The 20,975-nt window shown below is 37.7% G+C and overlaps 1 protein-coding gene across 1 annotated transcript in view; it reads right to left on the reverse strand.

Moving 5' to 3' along the window:
* The window catches only part of HS2ST1 (heparan sulfate 2-O-sulfotransferase 1), a 282,876-nt gene that overhangs the window by 17,225 nt on the left and 244,676 nt on the right, over window positions 1-20,975 (reverse strand). Inside the window, exon 4 of the mRNA XM_006898224.1 lies at window positions 10,679-10,817. Coding sequence (XP_006898286.1) covers window positions 10,679-10,817 — 139 coding nt within the window. The remainder of the gene's footprint in view (window positions 1-10,678; window positions 10,818-20,975) is intronic.

A 20,975-nucleotide genomic window follows, 5' to 3' on the forward strand; every position in this document is an offset into this window, starting at 1 on the left:
CCTTTCTTGCAGAAAACTAGAAAGAGGACAAGCTGACTGGGATGAGCAAGTAGGGGCATATAGAGAATGATGGCATGAGAAGAATTTAGAAGGGGCAGGGTACAATATAAATCAATTCTGGAATATTAAACTGTATATGCATGACTGACAAGCAAGTGTGAATGTTCAACACACGATCAGACACTCCGGATGGGACCTCAAAAAACTGGGCTGAAGCCCTGTAGTGTGGAGACAGACCCACTACTGTTCTGTGCCAGGAACATCAATATCACATGTGAAATCATTTACTTCCCAAACCACCTCAGTACCCCTGGCCTTTCTCAAAACCAGTACTTGAGCTGGGGACCCACTAGACCTGTGTGAGTTGCCTGGCTGAGAAGCCTGCTAATTCACAGGCCATCTCTATCCCTAACTGAAGGAAGTCTTCCCTTGAGTCAAAGGATAAGAGAGAAATTCAGGCACAGAGAGCTGCCCTTCCCTCTTCTGGAGTAGTGAGCTCTTGAGCCAAGGTTATCAGTCCAAGGGCCTGCTACTAACACCCCAGGCATAAAACATTCTATCACAGCAATGACAGCGAAGAAGCAGACTACCTCACACACTACACAAAATCTAAACAAAATGTCACCCCAAAAAGGTGTTCTAAATACAGAACCAATGGATTTCCTGAAGCCAGAAAGTCTGATGGAACTTTCTAACAGAGAATTCAAGAGGACAGTAATTGAATATTTTCAGTGGGTGAAAGACAAACTCGAAGAATTACAGTACTCTGCAAGCAAAAGCCAAGAGAAACTTTAGAACACAATCCAAGACAATGCAGATAAAACAACTGAGGCACTAGAGGATCTGGAAAAATAAAAAGCCACAATCCAGAATATGGGGATCATTATTTAGATGTGTCAACATGTTGGAGGGACATATATGCAGAGCTGAAGAGATGGAATAAAGAACAAGCAAATTAGAAGAGAGAATTCTAAGCACTGGTCTGCTAGAACAAAAAGAATAAAAAATGAAGGAAAAAGAAGAAAGCCTAAGAATAATGTAGGACATCATTAAGAAGAATAACATGCACAAAATCAGAATTCCAGAACAGGAAGAAGTAAAAGCACAGAGAAACTTGTGGCAGAATTACTAGAAGAAAACTTTCCAGGAATAATGAAGAATAAGAGAATATATATGCAAGAAGCTGAGTGAACTTCATATAAAATAGGCCTCAAAAGAAAAACACTAAGGCATATCATAGCCAAATTTACCAGAACGAAAGATAAGGAAAGAATTTTGAAAGCAGATAGGGAGAAACAAAGAGTATAAGGAAGAGCAAATAAAATTAAGTGTCATTATTTCAGCAGAAATCATGCAAGTGAGAAGACAGTAGAATGACACGTATCAAATATTCAAAGAATACAAATGTAAACCCAGAATACTGTACCCAACAAAACTGTCCAACAAATATGACAGAAATATCATGATATTCTCAGAAAAGCAGAACCCAAGGGAGTTTGTAAAACAAGAGCAGTGTTGCAGGAATTACTGAGGGAAGTCCTTCTCACAGAGGTACCACAGAAAGCAGGATGGACCAAAGTAACCAGCAACAACACTAAAAAGAACTCAACAAAATGGCAGCGATTACAACCTTGCATCTCAATAATTAGACTGAATGTGAATGGTTTAAATGAAGTGAAGATGAAAAAAAGTAGCAGATTGGAAAAAAACCACCAAACCCTATCAATATGTTGTCTACAAGAGGCATACATGAAAAGTAAAGATAAAGAAAGCCTAAAAATAAAAGGGTAGGGAAAAAAATATGCCAAGCAATGGCAACCAGAAAAAAGCAGGAATAGCGTTATTATTGTGATAAAATAATGTTGGCATAAAAACCATCATAAATGACAATGGAGGTCACAGTTATTGTAGTTATATGTCATTAAGTCACCTGTGACTCATAGCAACCCTATGTACAACAGCTCTCAAGCCTGTCCTGTCACTGATTCTGACACAGCGACTCACATTGCCCTAGTTATTCTATCAATTCATCTCATCCAGGTCTTCCTCTCCTGTGCTGTCTCTCCACCCATCCAAGCATGATGTCCTTCTCCAAGGATCAGTCTGTTATGGTCAAATGCCCAAAGTATGCGAGACAGAGCTTCAAAATCCTAGCCTCCAAGGAGAAACTTGGTTTCACCCCCTCCAAGCCAGATCTATTTGTTTTCTTTACCTATTTGCTTTTCTATGTTTAAGACTCTTCTCCAGCACCACAATTCAAAGGCATCAATTATTTTTCAATTACCCTTATTCACTTTCTAGCTTTCTGATGCATAACAACTTATTGTGAAGACCATGGCCTGCATCAGGTGCACCTTAGTCTCTAGACTAATATCACTGCTTCTCAATCCTCTGGAAAGGTCCTTGACAGCAGATTTGCCTAATGCAATCCATCTTTTAATTTCCTGACTGCTGGTGCAAAGAGTTTTGATGGTGGAGCTGAGCAAACTGTAACTGTTAATGTTAGTCTCTTCTCCATCCATTAGGGTGCTGCCAATTGGCCCAGTGGTGAAAATTTTTATCTTCTTGATGTTGAGCTTTAATCCATATTGAATACTACAGTCCTTGATCTTCTGAAGCAAGTGCTTCAGATCACTCTTGGTTTCAGTAAGCAAGGTTGTGTCATGTGCGTAATATAGGTTGTTGAAGAGTCTTCCTCCAATCTAGATACTACATTCCTTCTCATAAAGCCTAGCTTCCCTAAAGATCTGTTCTGCATATAGATTTGAAAAGTTATGGAGACAGAACACATCCCTGATGCACTCCCTTCCTGATTTTGAACCATGCAGTGTTTCCCTGCTCTGTTTGGAGGTCTGCTTCCTGGTGTAAGCATAGGTTTTGCATAAGCACTATCAAGTGTTCTCGGATTCTCATTATCAACATCAATCATAATTAGTTCTGATCAATAACAAGTCAAATGCTTTCGCATAATCAACGAAACACAGATAGATACCCCTCTGGTACTCTTTGCTTTCTGTCAAGATCCATCTGACATTGGCAATGACTTTTCTAGTGCTATGGTTTCTTCTAAACCCAGTTTGTCACTCTGGTTGCTGTCAATGTACTGTTCCAATCGTTTCTGGATAATCTTAGCAGCATTATGCTTGTATGTGATATAATGCTTTAAAGAGTCAATAGAACAAGAGGACATAATCATAATAAATATTATGCACAATTGGCAAGAGGCTGCACTGTGATCTCAAAGGCACAGGGTTCGAGGCCACCAGCTGCTACACAGGAGAAGGATGGTTAATTTCCTCCCATATGATATAACAGTTTCTGAAAATCCGCTGGAGGGTCAACTATTGGTCAGTTCTGACTCTATGGTACACTGCCGCCACCACCACCACCACAACAGCAACAACAACTACAATTCTTAAAGGGTCAATATAACATAGCCATAATAAATATTATGCACCAAATGGTAGAGCTGAAAAATATATAAAACACACATTAACTGAACTAAAAAAAGAAATAAGACAACACCACAATAGTAGTAGTTGTTGTTTTTGTTAAGTGCCGTTGAGTCGTAGATGACTCATAGCAACCCTATGAACAAAAGAACTTAACACTTGTGTAACTTTCATTGGTTCTTCAAGTTCATAGAGTTTCCGGAGGGAGGCAAGCTAGTTCAGAAGTGGATGCAACTCCAGCTTCCAAGTTTGTTTTAATCGAGGGCTCTACCAAACACTGTCTGCTGTGGGTAACCATTATCACGTTTGAAGCATCACATGTCACAGTGTTTAGTACCACAGCAACCACGAGTGACCTCTGTACAGCAAATGGACAGACCAGTGCTATACCACTTAGAAGCATAGTTTGACAAAAAACCAAAACCAACTAAACAAACAAACAAAACAACAACAAAAAAAACCAAACCAGGCTGGACCACAGAGGAAAATAAACCTCCTTTGGCTTGGTAACATAACTTTCTATCTACTAGGCCAACAAAACTTTCTCTATGTCATTGTTGCTGACAACAACAACAATAGTAATAGGAGACTTTAATACACCACTCCCCCAAAAAGATAGAACTACTGGAAAGAAACTCAACACAGACACTAAAGAATAGAACCACACAATAAACCAACTTGCTCTCATAGATATTAAAGGTTAATGTACCCCCAAAAAAGCACAGTAGAAGAATCTCCAATGTGCATAGAGTATTCTCCAGAACAGATCATATTTTAGGTCACAAAGTAAGCATCAATAAATTAGAAACTATGGAAATAATACAAAGCATTTTCTCAGACCACAATGCTACAAAACTATGGATTACTAACAAGAGAATAAAGGAGAAAAAAATCACACATTTGGAAGCTGAACAACAACTTGCTTGAACACGACTGGGTACAAGAAGAAATAAAAAATGAAATAAAAAAGTTTCTTGAAACAAATGACAATGAAAACTCAAATTACCCAAATTTCTAGGAAACAGCCAAAGCAATAATCAGATGTCAATTTATAGCAATAAGGAAACAGAACAAAAGGGAAGGAAAATAACTGATTGTTTAACCCAACATCTCCAACAAGTTGAAAAAAAAAGAGCAAGAAAACTTGACACCCTCTTAAAAAAAAAGTATAAAAATGTGGGCAGAATTAAATGAAACAGAAAACAGAAAAACAATTGAAAGCATCAACAAGACCAGGAGTTGGACCAGGAGTCAATAAAACCGACCAATCACTAGCAAAACTAACAAAGAAAGCGAGAAAAGACACAAATAATCTGAATACAAGATGGAAAGGGCAATTTTATAACAGAACCAACTGAAATAAAAATGTAAATAAAGGAATATTATGAAAACTATACTCAAATACAAATACCTAGAGGAAATGGAAAAATACTTAGAAACTCACAACCTACCTAAACTGACAAAGAATGAAATGAAACACCTGAACAGATCCATTACAAAAATAAGAAAATTACACCAGATCTGGGAACTGGCAGGGTGGTTAGGGAGGAAAATGTGCAACAACGAATGAATGAAAATCCAACTTTTCTGTAAATCTTCATTAAAATCACAGCAACAACAAAAAAGAGAAGGATAAAAGAAAAAAAAATTGGGTTGAAGATACACATAGAAGATTTTCAGTATTACATAGTGAGTAACTGAAGCTATGAAAATGGAAACCTAAGCCTCTGTGGGGCGGGAAGGGGGAGAATCTAAGGTATGAGTGACAAAAACAAGGATATTTTCAACCTTTTTAAATTTACCTTTACAATTTATAAAGATTATCAGGTAGATATATATTGCTTATTCTGGGATCACTGTTCAAAATAATTCTTTTAGGGATTTTAAAAGAAAATAATGGTAAAAAAACTGCCCTCTTTATTTATTAAAAAGTACTATTTAAATTATGAAGTGGGAGGAAACAATGCTTGGGAAGCCAGTAGATAGGTGTAAGAGATGAAGACCTTCAACAAGCTCGGTCGCACAGTGATTGTGACAATGGGCTCAAGGGATTGTGCGGGATAAAGGACTGGGCACGGTTTTGTTCTGGTGTCCACAGGGCTGCTATGAGTTGGAGATGATGGTGGCCTAGTGGTAAGAAACTGCACTGAAATCCTGAAGGTACACTGCTCAAATCCACCAGCTACTTTGCTGGAGAAGGATGGGAAATCTCTTATGTGATTAACTATTCCTGAAAACCCACTGGAAGGCCAGTTATGGGTTAGTTCTGACTTGATAGCACACAATAGCAATAACAACTAAAGAAGAATGTCAAGTTAAAAATATAAAGTGACATCAGCGAAGACAAATGTTAAGTGTAACTGGGGTAGCGGTGCTCAACAATTTTTGGTGACTGACATGTTAATTCATTTTCAGATTTAGAATTTTCAAAAACAAATCAAACGCAAACTGAGATTGTAGTAGTGTGCCATCAAATTCCAACCTACCCATAGCTGAGCCTCCTGTGGTTTGTAGAGGCTGTAAATCACAGAGGAGGAGATGGTCAATTTTAAAAGACTCTTACAAGTCTTCTATTTAAAAAAATGTCTTTTAAAGTGCTTCTCTGTTGTCAAGTTGGAAATAAGTCACAGCTGTCCCTCCAGCAGGCTTTCAGTTGATCTTATAAGGGAAGAAAGGTTTGGGAAATGTCAAATACTTTGTTTTTTGCATACTGCCCTTGATGTTTGCTGTCACAAGTTGCAAACAATCCACAGCTGACCATAGTTTTCAGAGGCAGTTAACTGTGTTAAGAGGAAAGCACCTGTCCTTCTTCCTGTGCAGCAGCTGGTGGATTCTAACCATATGCCTTTGATATTGCAGAGCAGCTTCTTACCAGTAGGCTACCAGAGAGCTCTTTAGAGGCCAGGATGCTTAAGCTTCGTCTCACATACTTCGTGCATGTTGTTAGAAGTGGGAATTTCTTGAAAAGAGATCTCAAACTTGGAAAGGAAGAGGATGAGCGAAAGAGTGGAAGACCCTCAATGGGATGGACTGATGTAGTAATTACGGCAATGGGCTCAAGTTTGAAAAAGAGAATGAGAATGGCACAGGATACAGGGTCACTATACATGACTCAATGATACCTAATAACAACAGCAACCAGACTAAAGCAATACTGACCATTCACTTCTGAAATAACAGGTCTTTGAAAGCCCTATGGATAATGGAAGAACTCTGTTGTATACGGTGCCAGAAAATGAGCCCTTCAGGTAGAAAGGCACTAAAAACGCACCTGGAGCTGCCTCCTCAAATGGAGTGCACTATGGTCATGTGGATGGAGTAAAGTTACCACTCAGTGAAGAATCTTCCTTTGCTGATGTGGTAGGACGCAAAATGAGGAGAAACAGCTGCAAATATTCATTAGTAACTGGTACATGAAATGTAAAAATTATGAATTTAAAAATTGAATATTAAAAAAATGGAATGCAGAAAGGCTGATATTCTAGGCATTAATAAGCTTAGATGGATAGCTATAGGCTAGTTTTTTATTCACACAATCAATCATATGATCTACTAAGGCAGGAATGAAAAACTGAGGAAGAAAGGTGTTGCATTCATAGTCAAAAAGAATATTTCAAGATGTATCCTAAAGTATAATGCTATGAGTGACAGGAGACATGTACACATACAAGAAAGCCCTGTTATTACAACTATTGTTCAAATATATGAAACCACTATGAAAGACATAGTAAGAAACGTATAATTCTACCAACTTTCATGGTTTGATATTGATCAAACATAAGATTAAAAAACAATAATAATTGGTGATTAGAATGCAAAAGTTGGAAACAAAGCAGAATTTCTAACTGTAAAATACAGCCTTGCTTGAAGAAATGAGGCTGAAGAATGCATGACAGAATTTTGTACAGGAAAGGTGATCTAACAATATGTGAAAATTGTTGAAGAAAATCACCAATATTTCATGTAGGCAAAATACTGTTGGAGATCATTAAAAAAATGGCTAGAGCAGTACACTGATAAGGAACTACCAGAAGTTCATGCTGGGTTTAAAAGAGACCATGACACCAGGGATATAAATCATTGCTGATGTCAGATGTGTCCTGACTAAAAGCAAAGTACACCAGAAGAAATATCTATTTCTGTTTTATTGACTATGCAAAGGTATTTGACTATGTGGATCATAATAAATTATGGCTAACATTGAGAAGAATGAGAATCCCAGAACATTCAATTTTGCTAATACGAAACCTATACCTAGTTCAAGAAGCCATTGTCCAAACAGAACAGGGAAACACTGCATGGTTTAAAATCAGGAAAGATGTGTTGTATCCTTTCTCCATACCTAATATGTATGCTGAGCAAATAATCTGAGAAGCCAGACTCTAGGAAGAAGAACATGTCATCAGGATTGAAGAAAGATGCATAAACAACTTGCATTATGCAGATGACACAACTTCACTTGCTAAAAATGAGGTTATGAATGCTTGTTGCAGAAGATCAGGAACTACAGCCTTTGGTATGGATTATATCTCAACATCAAGAAAACAAAGATCCTCAATACAGGACCAATAGTCAACATTATGATAGATGGAGAAAAGATTGAAGCTGTCAATAATTTCATCTTCCTTGGAAAACATGTCAACTGAGTCAGTTCCAACTAGACATTTAAGAAAAAGAAGTGATACTCTGACAATATAAATCTGAACCTTACAAAAACCCTGTTCAATCACTATTCTCGTTTGAAAAGTAGTTGTTTTACCAAAATGGTGTCTTTACATTGATGATCACATATTAATACAACTTGCCATCTTCAAAACAAACAAACAAACAAACAAAGTTAAAAACCAAAAGCCACAACACTCAAATGACACACATACATATATCATAATAATGAACAGTTATAATGATCCGATAGAAAATAGGGATAAAATATTTTTAAACAATAAAAAAAGTGATAGATCATCTTATGTATAGTACTTTAATAGTGAGCACATGGCATTACTTATCTGTCAAAACTCCCACGGCTGTACAACACAGAGAACTCGAAAATAAACTAAAGACATTAATTTATAATAATAATAATGTTATCAATATTGGCTCATCAGTGATAATATGTGTGCTGAAATAATGTAAAATGTGTGTAGTGGGAAAAAGGATGAAAAGATATACTGGCATTCTGTACGTATTTTTCTGTAAACGTAAAAGGGTCCAAAAAGAGTAAGTCTACTAAAAAGAAATAAACCAAAAAAGTATGCACGCTCCAAGATATCAATTTTAACTGTACATACCTTTGCTTCCTTAAATCATTCTATTTTTTCCAAATCAACAGTAAATAATATCTGACTGAAAACCAACAACATATTTATAATCAAGGACAAATTAAAGAAGTCTACTAATTAAAGAAGAATTTATGCCTTTGAGTTGGATTGCTGGAGAAGAATACTGAACATACCACAAACTGCCAGGAGAACAAACATGTCTGTCTTGGAGAGGGTGAAACCAAGTTTCTCCTTGTAGGCAAAGATTCTGAAGTTCCATCTCATATACTTTGGGCATGTGGTCAGGAGGGACTCATCCATGGAGAGGGACATTATGACTGGAAGGGTGGAGGGACAGCTCAGGAGAGGAAAACCCCATATAGGATGGATTGACAAGGTAACTGGGGCAATGGGATTAGGTGTGTTAGAGCCATGACTCTGGCTCAGGACAGGAAAGGGTTCAGAGCTACTGTACATAGGGTTGTTATGAGTTGTGGACAAGCTGATGACACAAAACAACAACTGTTTATTTTTAAAAAATCCTAACTTTATCAGTTAAGTGGGGAAACTACAGCCTTTTTAACAAATGGTGCTGGCAAAATTGGAAAACTATCTGCAGAAGACTTAAGCAAGATTCATACCTCACGCCATATACAAAAACCAACTCAAGGTGGATCATGGATCTAGGACTAAAACCAAGGACTATAAACTTCATTAAAGAAAAGCTTGGAAGAACTCTAGTAGTCCTAATCCACAACTTAAACAGCCTTCCAAGTATCCTGAACAATCTACTACCAGGAGAAGATAAAAGAGATGAATGGGACCTTCTAAGAATCAAATCCCTATGCACATCCAAAAACTTCTCCAACGGGGTGAAAAGGGAAGCCACAGACTGGGAATAAGTATTTGGTAATGACATGCCAGATAAGGGACTTTTATCTAGAATTTATAAAATACTTGAGCACCACAACAAAATAAGGGTAAATAATCCAGTAGAAAAATGGGCACAGGATATGAACAGACACTTCACCAAAGAAGACATTCAGATGGCCAACAAGTACATGTAGAAATGTTCAAAATCTCTAGCTCTAAGAGATGCAAATCAAGACAACTATGAGATATCATCTCACCCCAGTAAGACTAGTAAAATTTAACAGAACAGCAAGCAACAAATGCTGGAGAGGTTGTAGAGAGACTGGAACCCTTATTCACTGTTGGTGGGACTGTAAAATGGTGCAAACACTGTGAAAAGCGGTGTGGCACTTTCTCAAATAGTTGCAAATAGCGTTACTATTTGACCCAGCAATTCCACTACTGGGAATATACCCTAAAGAGACCATAACCGGCATCCAAGCAGATATATGCACACCCATGTTTATCACAGCTCTCACAATTGCAAGGAGTTGGAAACAACCTAAGTGCCCATCAACAAATGAATGGATAGCAAAGCTGTTTTATATTCACTCAACGGAATACTACGCTACATTGAAAGACAAGGACCTCACGCAAGATTATTCAAAATGGGTGACCCTCGAAAACATTATGCTGAGTGAAATATCTCAGTCACAAAAGGACAAACACTGCATAGTGCCACTGCTGTAGAATGGGACTGACATCAGTGTTGGGGTAAGAATGAGAAAAACTGGACGAATTATGTATACTGCATTGAAACAGACAAGGGAGAGAACAGTTTTAAAGCATTATAGGGCATTATGATTATCATAAGAGTCCGGAATGAAGGTTGCAGAGTGGAGTTTACTCGGGGTTAGGGTAGGGGGGTGCGGGGGGATTGTATACCAATGAAGGAATTTTTCTTTTACTTTTCAAAGAGAAGAGCAAACTGGGTGGGGTTGAGGGAGAAAAGTGCAACAAAGAATGAATGGAAATCCAAAATCTCTGTAAATGTTCATTGGAATGAATAAAAAAAAAACCCCTAACTTTATCAAAAGATTAAAACAAAAGTATTACCTTTTTGTCTCCTTGTTTTCGTCTCCGTAACCCTGGTCTATAATCATCTCCAAATCTTAAAAAGTAATAATAAGAAACTAGTCTTTCAATAGGGTCCCTTATGACATTAATGTAAATTGGCTTCTTCTTCACACCAAATCTGAAATAGAATGAAACAGTAAAAAGATTAAACTTAAATTTGCAATCTGCTACAGGTATCTAAAAGTAAATGTAGGGAGATCTGGTGGCCTAGTGGTAGGAAATTGCACTGTCATCCTGAAAGCACATGGTTCAATCAAGTCCACCAGCTGTTCTCTGGGAGAAGGATGGGCAAATTCTTCCCTTGTGATTAATTGCTTCTGAAAACGCACTGGAGGGTCAGCTATGGGTCAGATCTGAACTGATGATACTCAACAACAACAACAACAACAACAGTAAATGTAGATATCTAGAATAATATTAATTAAAAAAAGAAGATACAGAGACTAGGATCTAAACATTTTATGATTATGTCACACTAAATAAAGTAAGCAGGAAATAAAAATGTTAAAATTACAGCTGAAGATTAAGGAGTGAAAACAATTTAAAACTTTACTGGTAAGAATTACATAAAATTTTTAATTCTAGATATTCTTTAGATTTCAAACTCAAGTAGTTAAGACGTTCTCAAATTGATATTACCATTATTAAGAATATTTACAAATTAATAATGTACTTATAGAAGATCTTTACTATCTCCATAATCAATAATTTATTACTACAGAGAAACAGATACACATTAAATATACAATCATGGTTGCTCAAGTTTCCAGTTTACCAAACTAGGTAAAAATTATCAATGAGTATGGCCCAAGATAACATATGTGACCATCTGATTTTTCCTTCAGCAGCTGCTCATTTTAAAGGCACCCTGGAGGTTAAGCATTATTTTGTAAGGCAGAATGGAAGGAGAACCAAAGCTTTTTATTTCAGCAACCCTTGCAAACCCTAGAATTGTCCAGCTGGGTTCCTGTTCTAATATTCTTACTTCTATCATTCTGGAAGCCTTATACTTAACTATTTTAATCTCTCCATTTTGATATATCTTCCATATAATTTCTCAGCTGATAGTCCTAAAACATCATTTGTAAGCTCACTCCTCTTGAAATCCTGAATAACTCTTAATATTTATGTTGGTATCAAGCCCAAACTCCTTTGCCTATCACTTTATCAATCTAACTTTATTTTCAACTATTCTCAAATAAGGGGCCATTTGTTAAAGTTAAGTCTGTCTCTTCTACATCATCCTACATATGTTTATTGCTATTTTTCCTTATATGCCTTTGTTCATTTTTCATAACTAGAATGTCATTCTCATTTCTTCCTTCTACCTAGTCACTCATTTTGTCACCCACAAAAATACTTTGTGGGTTTCTACAAGCCATGAAGAAGGACATCATGCCTGGAAGGGTAGAGGAACTGCATAGAAGAGAAGGACCCTGGATGAGATGGATTGATACAGTAACTGGGGTAATAGGATAGGTATGCTGGAGACAGTGAGATTCGCTCAGGATAGGTCAGGGTTCAGAGCTATTGTACATAAGGTTGCTATAAGCCGATGGCAACTTGACAGCACATAACAATAATAACAAGAAGCATCATTCTAGATACTAAGGATATACCCATGAACAAAACAGAATAGTACTTCTGTTATTATGGAAGTTGTTGTTATTGATTACCGTTGAGCTGAGCACAACTCATAGCGACCCCATGAACAAAAGGCCTGAAGCCTTTCTATAACTGTCATCATTTCCCAAAGTTCATAGAGTTTTCCAGAGTTTTTTTAGGAAGTAGATGTAACTCCTGCTTCCAAATTATAGTCTACAACCATAATAAAGAAGTCAGGTAATAAAAGTGCTAAGATGAAAAAAAAATAAAAATGAAATCATTCCTTTCACAGTGCTGTGGAAAAAAACCAAGAAGTGCTAGAGGAGGTTAAGAGTATAATTCAAAACAAGACCTTTCTTTTCAGAAAGGTATTATTGATGCTATTTGAGGGAGGGAGCTATGCAGAGATATGAGACAGTATTCCAGGAAGATGACTATGAAGGTACAGAAGAGTCAGTATTGTTTGGGGAACAGCTAGAAACCATTCTGAAGGCTCCAGAATCAGGGAAGGGAGAAAATGAGAAGACAGGAGAGCAGAGTTGGGTCATTTAGTAAAGAACATTAATTCTGACTCAAAGCCAAGAAGAAGGGCACTGGAGGGTTTAAGTAGCAGAGTGTTATGATATAGTTTTTTGAAAAAGCCACTGGCTGCTGTTTTGGAATAAAACATTGCATACTGTAGAGATACAATAACAAATTCTTATGAAGTCCAGGAAACCTTTCCTGATGACTCTAGCATACAGCTAACTGCTTCAGATGGCATCTTCTGTACCCAAGGACTAATCTAATCTCAGTCTTGTCTTAGTAGTGCTTATCTTGTAAGTGTTATCTCCCCAACAATGCTACAAACTACTTGAAGGTAGACATAGTGCTTTACACTACTTTTATATATGCCACGTACCTAATATGTTGTTGCCAAGTGCTGTCAAATTGAGTATGACTCATAGTAACCCTATGAACAACAGATCTGAACACTGTCCTATCCTGTGCTATCCTCACAATCTCTGACACATTCAAGTCCACTGCTGCAGTCATTGTGTCAAGCCATCTGGTTGAGGGTCGTCTTCTCCTTTGCTGTTTGTTTAAAGAGCAGAAAATGGGATTGGGGTGTGGAAGTCAGGGCCATCAGCGTCTCTGAAATGGCTAGAGGAGCACAGCCCCTCACAGCTTCAAAGCAGAAATAGAGTGTCTCTAGAACCACACTAGTGGCAAGAGGTTCGTTTATTTATTGTTGACTCACAGACTGTGGTAACGAAAGTGAGACTGGGGTTTACTAGGAAGTAAGCTTCAGAGAGGTGGAGGCAAAGAATATCACCTGATGCAAGTCTAGGTTTTAAACCAAAAGTCCCAAGGTACAATTTCCCAATTAGTCCAGGCTCTGATTTCAGTTCAACAGTCAGGTCTTTGTTCTATCATTTGGCAAGAAGAGCAAAACCTTTAACTGTGGCCTTTATCTCAGGGCTCCTGGGGTTATACTTTGCCAGTTTCTCCACCACCATCACCAGGGTCTCACCACTAGAGTCTTACTCTCACCAGAGTCTTACTCCAGTCTCCTTCAAGTCTTGCTACTCAGTGCTAGTCTTGCTCTCTTAAGCTAGTCCCACAGCTGTTGAATATTTGCAAGACCATACGTTTACAGGTAAGGTATAGTTGGAGAGCAGAGGGACTGGAGAATGTAGTGGCTAGAAAGCCAACTGTTAACACCACACTGTCTCTCTCCCTTACCAAGCATAATGTCCTTCTCCAAGGAATAACCTCTCCTAGCATCATGCCCAATATATGTGAGACCAAGCACAAAGTATGTGAGACAAAGCTTTATCATCTTTGCCTGCAAGGAGCACTTTAATTGCACCTCTCCAAGGCTTATTTGTTTGCTCTTTTGGCAGTTCACAGGATATTTAGTATTATTCTCCAATACCACAACTCAAAGGCATCAATTCTTCTTCTATCATCATTCACTGTCCAGCTCTCAGATGCACAGCAAATGACTGAAATGATCATGGCCTGAATCATGTGTGCCTTAGTCCTCAAACTGACACTACTGCTCCACAAAATGTGGAGGGGTCCAAAACTATAGGCTTTTCCAGTGAAATACATCTCCTGATCTCTTGACTGCTGATACTAAGTGTACTGACTGTTAATCCAACTAAGATGAAGCTGTTGACAGTTTCAATCTTTTCTCCATGTATCATGATGTTGCCATGTAATCCATTATGAAGGCTGCATTATCTACACAATGAAGGTTATTGATGAGTCTTCCTCCAACCCTGATGCCACATTCTTCTTCATAGAGTTCAGCTTCTCAAATGATTTGCTCAGCATACAGATTAAATAGGTACAGAGAAAGGATACAAAGCCATGCACAACTTTCCTAATTTTAAACCATGTAGTGTTCCCTTTTATTCACAACATCCTATTGGTCTTGGTATATGTTTCACAAAAGCACAACTAAATGTTCTGGGATTCCCATTCTTCCTGATGTTAGTCATAATTTGTTAGGATCCTCACAGTCAAATGCCTTTCCATAGTCAGTAAAGTACAGACACTCTTCCAGTACACTTTGCTTTTAGCCAGGTATCTCATATGTTGCTGTTGTTGTTGTTGACTGCTGATGAGTGGCGCATGACACATAGCAACCCTGTGAATGAAAGGCCTGAAGCTTTTCTTTAACTATCAACATTTATCAAAGTTCATAGTTTCCAGAGGCATGTTGTTTAGGAAGTGGATCTGAACACTGGTTAAAACTACCACTGAAAGATTAGAAAAATATAGCAGTTCCTCTTAAATGGAGATCACAATGAGAAAATTATATATATTTTAAGTGAGTCAGAAATCATAAAAGTTAGAAATGAAATGAACACAAGTCCACAGAAAACCTCAATTCAGATAATAGTTTTTAAGTTAAACTTCCCTCCTTACTAAAATTTTTCATGAAAGATATTATAAAGCATCTAGCTTTTTAGTTAAGAGGTTTCAGCAAAGCTTCTAGACTAAGACAGGCTAGGAAAATGAAGCTGTCAATCTACTGAAAATCAGAGCATCCAATGGATCTCAATCCTAGTGTACATGGAGTCATTGTGAATCAGAGACTAACTGAACAGAGTCATCCAATAACATTAGCAATGCTGTATAAGAACTTCTGTGTAACCAAAGGGGTCAACTCTTGAATTCAAGTCCTTTTCTCATCCTAAGTAACTCTAATTAATAAAAATTGTTTGCTCATTTGGATATAATAACAAATACAGACAATCTTTTGTGTAACATTGCTACCTATATTAAATGTAGGAAGCTCTGTGTCTTAGTGGTAAGGAGTTTCATTGACACCACAAAGGTATACATACAGTTCAAATCCACCAGTTTCTCTATGAAAGAAAAATGGGCACTCTCCTCCCATGGGATTTACTGACTCTGATAACCCACTGGAGGGTCAGCTATGAGTCTATGACTCAACAACATATTAAATTCATTAGTTGTTATAAAAAATGGAATGGATTTTTTTTTTAAAAACTGTACAATCAATAAGAACCTACAAAGCTCATGCTGTAGTAAAATGTTTTCACAATTTTTAAAAATGAAATATAGTATTATTAACTACACAGCATTTTATCACATTAGGTATTAGACTAGAGACCTCACAAGGGCAATAACTACTTCTTTCATGCTCATGTCTTTATCTTTAGTACTCAGTATGAAGCAGAATACAGGTGACAAATAGTAACAGAATTAGGCTGGATAGACTACTGTGAACTAGCTACATACAAAGTCTTTCTATGGAAGTGCTCTCAATAAGGAACAGCAGGGAGGCAATGGAGAAACACAGTTGTTACATAAACTGAAAAAGCTCAGTATCTTGCCCAGGACAATAGGGCAATGATCCTTTTCCTAAAAATGGGAGATTCCCTGAATATGTCCAACAGCAACTCCACAATTAGTAATTTCTCTGCCTTGAGTAATTTCCTTGGGAATTAACTCTTCTTACCAGCACTTTCCCACCAACACTTCCTCTTCTTTCTCCCCTAGTTTCTAACATGTGGAACAGAAAGCAATTCTTAATTGCTTAATAAGGTAGTAGAGAAAAGAGGACATGACAACAGAAAACTGTTGCTGTATGCTGATGGTTTGGGGTGACTTTTTTTTTTTTTGTGAGAAAAATTTCTATTTAGAATTAGCCTGCTAGATTCAGCTTAGATGATCCCAATTTTGTTGGCAACATCCAAAGCATCATAATCAGGATCAAGTTGAACACAGGCCTTCTTCTCTCCAACAGGCCTAATCAAAGTGTTGACCTTAGCCACATCAATGTCATAGAGCTTCTTTACAGCTTGTTTAATTTGGTGCTTGTTGGCCTTGACATCCACAGTGAACACAAGTGTGTTGTTATCTTCTATCTTCTTCATGGCTGACTCAGTGGTCAGGGGAAATCTAATGATGGCATAGTGGTCAAGCTTGTTTTTACTGGGGGTGCTCTTCCAGGGGTATTTGGGCTGCCTTCGGAATCTCAGCGTCTTAGGCTGCTGGAACGTGGGTGACGTGCAGATCTTCTTTTTTTTCGGCTGTCGATACCTTTCAGGATGACTTCTTGGCCTTTAATGCCTTTGCTTTGGCTTCAGTTTTGGGAGGGGCAGGGCCTTCCTTCTTCGCTTTATGTACCATCTTTGCAGAAAGGGCTGGGGTGACTTTTTTTGGGGGGGTGACATTTTTTATTTATAAAGTCTGAGGTTTCTAAGTTAGGAAATGGTTGCATAGATGTAAAGGGTTGGAGACAAATTAACATACAAACCAGACATGATAATAAGAACATTTTAACCATTCCGCTGGTCAGAAAACAAGCTACCCTACAAACAAAAGGCTTTAAAAGGTTTAATTCTTTGGTTAACCAGGTAGTTTGGTACAGGGAAAATAAAGAGCTGTATGTTTGGAGACTCCATTTTTTAAGCCTGGGTGGTTATCTGAGTTGTTCTTGAAGTACATTTAGAGTAAGAGCAGAAAATCTACCTTTATTCCAAAAAAAGAAACTGTTAGTTACTTGTGTGAAAACCATCTTTCTAGGAAGAAGAGAGTATGTGTGGTAGGAATCTGTTCTTATATGAGAGTCAAATGGGAAAAAATATTATCTGGGCAGTTGATTGGTCAGAAAGTATTTTAGGAATCTTTTTCCTGCCACATCATCCTATATAGTATGTCAAAGTAATGAACATTACATTACTGCTATATTCTATACATAGTTTGGATAGATGAGCAGACATATCAAACATGGTTAGAAGGAATAAAGTTTATTAAGATTAGAAAAGGAGTAAAATTATTTCCACTAGCACATGATACAGCCTTATATATAGAAAATCTCAGAGAGGCTATATAAAAGCTTCTAGAGCTAACAGAGGAATTTAGCAAAGCTGCCTGTTACAAGGTCAACAAGCAAAAATCAGTTGGGCTTCATTCTCAACAATGTGAAATATGAAAGGGAAATTCAGAGAACAATTACATTAGCAAGTAGCATCTAAGATAATAAAATGCCTAGAAGTAAATCTAAACAAGTATATGAAAGATATTCTCTGTCCATGGATTGTTGTTGTTGTTGATAGGTGCCATCAAGTAGTAGAATATTCATAGCAACCCTATGAACGAAAGGCCTGAGCACTGTTCATAGAGTTTCTGGAGGCAAGCCATTTCGGAAGTGGATGCCACTCCTGCTTTCAGGTTTGTTTTAATCAGGAAGCTCCAGCAAACACTGCCCTTGAGTAACCATTATCACATTTGACATATCAGTGTCACAGTGTTTAGCATCACAGCAACCACGAGTTACCTCTGTACAGCAATGCACAAACCTAACTGCATTAGAAGACTTAATATAGGTTAAGATGTCAATACTAATGAAAGTGATCTACAAATTCAATGCAATTTTGATATCACAATTCTAACAGCCTTCTTTACAAAAAATAGAAAAATCAATCCTCAACTTTCTATGGAATGATAAGAAGCCCCCAAATGGCAAAATCAATACTCAAAGCTAAAAACAAACAAAACCATCAGTAGAAGGACTCACATTTCCTGATTTTAAAACATTCTTTACAATTACAGTAGAAACCTAGTACTGGTATAACACCTGTTGGAGGGTCAAAGGAAAGATGGGCAGTCTCCTCCTTTCGTGCAATTGACAGTCTCTGAAAACCCACTAGCAGGTCTAGGGTCAACTATGAGTTGGTTCCGATGCCAGGACAATGACTGACTGGTACAACAGATACAAAGACCAATGGAATGAAATTAAGAGTTCAGAAATACAGTCATATATCTATGGTCAACCGATATTTTTTTTTTTTTGGTAAGCCTAAGTTTATTCAAAGGAGGAAGAGCCTCTTCAATAAAGAGAGCTGGGGAAACCGGATTCCCACAAGCAGTAAAAACAAACGAGATCCATGCTTCCTACTACACACAAAACATAACTGACAATGGATTAAGGATATCAGCGAGAAAACTAAAACCATAAAAAGTTCTTAGAGAAGAAAGCAGGGCAACACTATCAGGCCTAGCTTTCAACAATAGATTATCTAGTATATAGTGAAAATACAAACAGCAAAAGACTAAATAAGTGGGAATGCATAAAAACCTTAAAATCTTTGCTCATCAAAAGATTTTACCAAAATGTTGAAAAAGCAATCTACTGACTTGGACAATCTTTAGAATTATACCTATAATGGAATACTCTGCACCCATGGGAAAACTACAGTCTTGATCAACCCAAAGTCAGGGAGTCCGTCAGGCTTCCAAGGCCATAAATCATGACAAGGAGAGACTACTCTTATTTCTCCCTACAAGCTACTGGTGGATTTGTATCAAAGGAAAAGGACAAGCTTTTAGACTAGCAGCACAACTGACCAGAGTTCCCTACAGTTGTACTACAGACGACAGTATGGATGAAGATGTAGGACATTATGTTGCATGAAATAATCCAATTATACTAAGGTGTGCATCATCCAGGCCATGGTCTTCACAATTACTTGCTATGCATCAGAAAAATGGGTAATAACTAAATGACAAAAGAAGAACTGATGCCTTTGAGCTGTGGTGCTGGAGAAAAGTCTTGAACCATGGATTGCCAAAACCACAAATAGGTTTGTCCTGGACAGAGTAAAACCAATTTTCTCCTTGGAGGCTAGCATTTTGAAACTCCATATCACATACTTTGGAGATGTGGCCAGGAGGAACTGGTCCTTGGAGAAGGATATCATGCTTAGAAGGATGGGGGGCAGCACAGGAGAAGACGACTCTGGATGAAATGGATTGCTACAGTGACAAGGGCAATGGGGGTAGGTATGTCTGAATCAGTGAGACTGTCTCACGACAGGGCAGACTTCAGAGCTATTGTACACAGGGTCGCTATGAGTCAAAGGCAACCTGACAGCACATAATCATAAGACAAATACTGTAAGCCTTCACTTACACAAAAAGACAAGAAAAGGCAGATCTATAGAGAATAAAGTTTATTAGCGGCTCTGGTGGCATAGTTCATAGTAAGCTGCACTGCTGACTTAAAGGTTATGTTGCCTTCTGTTGGAATCCACTAGTGGTTCTGTGGAATAAAGCGGGGCAGTCTCCTCCCACTGTGATTTACAGCTTCAGAAACCCTGTGGCAGGGAGTTATGAGGGGAGTTGACTCTGGCAGGTGACTTTGAGTGTTTGAGAGGTAGACTGAGGAAGAAAGGGAGGCAGTTCACAGTGCTGTAAACACTGCACTGATTGAGAGTGCAGCTGCACAGCTGATGACCATAATTATGGCTAATAAGTGAAACACTTAACTGGCAAAAGTTGTGGGACAAATATATTTATAGTGGTCAACACAACAAAAATAATAGCTGTGGAGGCTGCTTATATATAGCCAAAAAATTTCCAAGAATGGTTTTCTTGGTTTGGAGGTTGAGAACTGTGTGTTTAAAGCTTCTGTTCTATAGTGGCTGATTGCGCAGAACTGCCTTCCTTTAAATTAACCTGTCAAATTCTTGAATTAACACATTAACCAGCATCTTTTTACTTAAAAAAGAATAGTTTAAAAAGTAATACTCAGAACATTTAAAGGAAGTGTGTCAATTGGCTAGCAAAGGCATCTGAAAGGAAGATGAAACAAAAAGTTAAATAGCCTTTGGGAAGTATTATACTTAGAGATTTCTGCTTCACAGATTTAACATCTCCATTCAGGATCAGCCCCTGGGGACATTTATATCTTGCATCTGTTTATTCACAACTTCTTAAAAAAAAAAAAACTCTTACAGCATTTATACAAAAGGTTTGCTGAAGTGTTCAATCCTAGTGCAACTTCTCATTGGCTAGTTACGTGAAAAATAAAGGGCCTGTCGGTGTTTGTTGGTCTCACTGACAATACTGATATGGGGGAAAAATGTTTTTAAGGAATTTATTTCACCCTTTAAAAAGGTATGCACCTGTTAGAATGACTCAAATGAGGGGGTAAAAGTCTAACAATTTCAAATGCTGGCAAGGAGGCAGAACAAATGGAACTCTCATACACTGTTGGTAGACTGCAAAATGATACTGCTACTTGGGGAAACAGTTTGGCAGTCTGTCTCATACACACTTCAATAAAACAAATTGAGTCAGAACTGACTCAGCTGACCACCAGGCTTCTGAAGCTATATATCACATGGTGAAGACTGCCCACTTT

This window comes from Elephantulus edwardii, unplaced genomic scaffold (genome assembly GCF_000299155.1).
Source record: "Elephantulus edwardii isolate Elephantulus edwardi_28Jun2011 unplaced genomic scaffold, EleEdw1.0 scaffold00224, whole genome shotgun sequence".
Lineage (NCBI taxonomy): Eukaryota > Metazoa > Chordata > Mammalia > Macroscelidea > Macroscelididae > Elephantulus > Elephantulus edwardii.